The following is a 3,403-nucleotide window of genomic DNA, read 5'->3' as shown; positions in this document are numbered from 1 at the left end:
AAACTCTACAATAAAAATGAAGGAAAGCTGGAAAATGAAGAAAAGCCAGAAGATGAAGTAGATACAGAAGATGAAGGAAACTCAAATGAGGGAGAAAAGCCAGGAGTTGGGAAGCCAAGGCACAAGGGGAAGCACCAGGAAGAGGGAGAGCCAGATGACAAGATTAAACAAGAAAAGCGGGGCAAATCTGAAAGTGAGGGAAACCCACACAGTGAGGGCAAGCCAGAACCCCAAGCTAGAGAGCCAGCCACAGGCTGCTGAAAAGTGCCCAGCTGAAGATTATGTGCCCCATATAGCAAAGCAAGAAAACAGACAGGGGAATGGATGATTCTCCCAAGGGCTATTAGGAGGACTTACAAGAAAGGCACTTGGGTAGTGAGGAGATGATGACAGAATGTGAAGATGTGTCAAGGGCTCAGGAAGAGCCAAGGAAAAAAGAGAAACACTCGTTGAGTGGTTTTCATTGGATGCAAAGAGATGTACAGGATCCATTTGTACCAAGGGGCTTATGGGGTATCTATCAGGGCAGTGAGGGGCAGAGGCAGGGGCTAAAGGGGCTTACATGATATCCTATATCATTAATGCCCTTGGACATCAATTCTGATTTCTTTGATGGGAATATTCCACCCCTGCTTTCCTGGTGGTCATTTGCCAGGTGATGTGCTCTAACCTTAAACTGATACTTTGCTTTAGGTGTCGCCCTTTATACCAGCAGCCTTTTGATCCAACTATACAGTGCTCTCAGTTTCAGTAGGGGATTTTCACCCTTGTGCATGGAAGAGGTGTTCATGGTACTCTGTAAAACAATAAAGAAAAAAGCTTTTCAGAATCATATATAGTGTCAGCTCATTTTTGTAAAAATATAACTGGTTGCATAATGCATTTGTACGCAGAGAAAACTCTGAAAGTGTGTACACTAAAAAGCAGTCAATAGTTTTTTCTGCATGGTAGCCAGAAAGAGGACTTGCCTGTACTAAAAAATGAGTCCACCTGATGGTTAAGTATCACCATGCCATTCCCCTGCAGGCATGTCCAACACCTTGTCACCTAGTTGTAACCATGTCAAGGGCACCGATGTCCCTTTTCCTGGGTCCTTCATTGTCCTATGCCTCCATCTGTGATCCCTTTGCTTTGCTCACTAATCTCTACTTTTTCCTAAAGGACATGGATTATGTTTGTCATAATAAAAAAAACCCACATATCAATACATGGTAAACAATTTAAATGTTCAGTGAACTTATGAGGGCAATGAAAATACTTAAAAATTCTTGTCAGAATGCAAAATGAGAGGTAGAGCACATTATCTATAGGGCTTATAGCTAGAGGAATCAATCTGGTGGCTATAACAGATCCAATACTGTAAGGGTCAGTCTTGTAGTCTGTGAAATGTAAATAAAATGCCTCACAGACTTTTGAGTGGATCAGATGAGGAGCTGAGTTTGTGAGCTGTGTTGGGCTGGCCCCTTTGCAGTAGTTGGACCCTGGACCCTGGACCCTGCCAGACACTAAGAGGAAAGCTGAAGGTAGATCTAACCTGTGCCCAAGAACAAGTCCAAGTACCTGAGAAGAGGTACCACCCTTATCTGGATACTACCAAATCCACTGGGCACTTCTGTTGGCTGTGCCCTGTACCCTCCGCTGACAGCTATTGATATGATGGATTCCTCATGGTGATAAAGGTCCTTTGATTCCCTACAGTCTTCAAAGTGCCAAAGTCCCTATTTTACTCCTACAGGAGTGTGGATAAAGCCTGCCTCCCAACTTCAGATTTGCACCCACCCAGGTGGTACTGCCCCAGGGCTGCTAGGGACCCACTGTATTACATAGTCATTAATATTTTTAGTTAATTTTATACTTGCTCATAGTTTCCTTTCCCTTCATAAGACTCATATATTTGGAGGCCACTGGGGGGTGGTATCCTGAGACTAATCTATGGACCAGGCAATGAATGGTAATTTGAGCAAATCTGCAGTACCCCAGGGAAACCATATCTAAACTTACATACCTTTCCTAGTGTGTTTACTCTCTAAAAATTCTGGCTGGCTTGCTATACAAAAGTAAGGGACTTGTTCACACATAATCACAGAGGATTATACAACTGAGTTTCAAGCTGAAAATATCCCTTCCCATTCCAAGCCAATTCCAACTGAAAAGGGTATAGTGCTCTTGAAAATATTAAAAACTCCCAATAGGAGGCATTTTTATTTAATCCACCAGTATGTTCCTTTTTCAAAACAGACTTTTTCTTATTCACTCTGATATTCCTTACTTTGTAGTTGACACTATGATTGAATGAGGAGCCCCAAGTTTAAAGGAATACATCATTTATGAATTTAGTAGTGTTAGTATGATAATTCTCTCCAAAATTGATCTATAAACTCAATGCTGTCCCAATAGAAATATCAGCAAAATAGGATTCTAAAAGTTATAGGGAAAAGCAAAGGGAATAGGAAAACCAAAATATTTTGAAAATGAATAACAAAGTTGGAGGACTCATTGCCTAATTTCAAGACTAATTATTAGGCTACAGTAATCAAGCCTGTATAGATATTGGCATAAGGATAGGCATACAGATAGATGCGATAAAACAGTCCAGAAACAGGCCATGTATATAGTCAATTCATTTTTTAAAAGGTCCCAACGTAATTCAGAGAAAGGTACACTTTTCAACAAATGATGTGTGAACAATCGGATGTTGTCTTAATTCAGCCTGCTATAACAAAAATACCACAGACTGGGTGGCTGAAACATTTATCTCTCAAAGTTATAGAGTAGGGTAAGTCCAAAATTAATGTGCCTACCTATGCGGTGTCTAATGAGGACCCAATTCTTGGTTCATAAAGTGATGTTTTCACATGGCAGAAGGGGCAAGGAGCTCTCTGGAGTCTTTTATAATGAAACTAATTCCATTCATTCATAGGGAGGATCTTGATATTTAAAGGCTACCAGGCCAAGTTCCCCTCTAAATAGCCCATACCTATTCAGATAGTGAGTGTACCTACTGGGGGCATCCACTACAGAGGAAACTGAATAACTGGGATAGAAAAATTACCATCTCTGCAAATATCATTCAGTCTTTCCTCCCAGCAATGCCAGTGTTTGCTCAATGAATCCATCCATGTACAAAGTGGACATGGAAGGAGGAATAGAGCTGTGCAAATGCTCAACAATATTTACTCCTCTGCCAACAGCAAAGGCCAATGTTGAGCCCCTAACATGGCACAATTTCTAGGGGTTACCCAGCCATCCACTTGGAAAAGGTTGATTACATTGAACCTCTTCCACCACAGACTGTTTTGTCTTCAAATGGAAATAATTACACTTTTTAAGAGAACAGCATTATTGAGATATAATTCAGTTGCCAAGAAATATGGGCCTTTAAAGTGTACAATTCCATTGTATT

The 3,403-nt window shown here is 40.9% G+C and overlaps 1 protein-coding gene across 1 annotated transcript; it reads left to right on the top strand.

Moving 5' to 3' along the window:
* On the top strand, positions 1-582 carry TCEAL3 (transcription elongation factor A like 3; the record flags this gene model as incomplete). The annotated part of the gene is given in 4 exon segments (XM_045817467.1): positions 1-236; positions 238-301; positions 303-518; positions 520-582. Coding segments are annotated over 4 exon segments (579 nt in total), but the record flags the coding sequence as incomplete, so codon positions are not given.
* Positions 583-3,403: the final 2,821 nt, after the last annotated feature.

The sequence above is a fragment of the Phyllostomus hastatus genome, unplaced genomic scaffold (genome assembly GCF_019186645.2).
Source record: "Phyllostomus hastatus isolate PE091 unplaced genomic scaffold, TTU_PhHast_1.1 phas_scaffold_28, whole genome shotgun sequence".
Classification (NCBI taxonomy): Eukaryota; Metazoa; Chordata; class Mammalia; order Chiroptera; family Phyllostomidae; genus Phyllostomus; species Phyllostomus hastatus.
The sequence above is the reverse complement of the archived record's forward strand: the minus strand, read 5'-3'. Positions and strand labels throughout refer to the sequence as shown.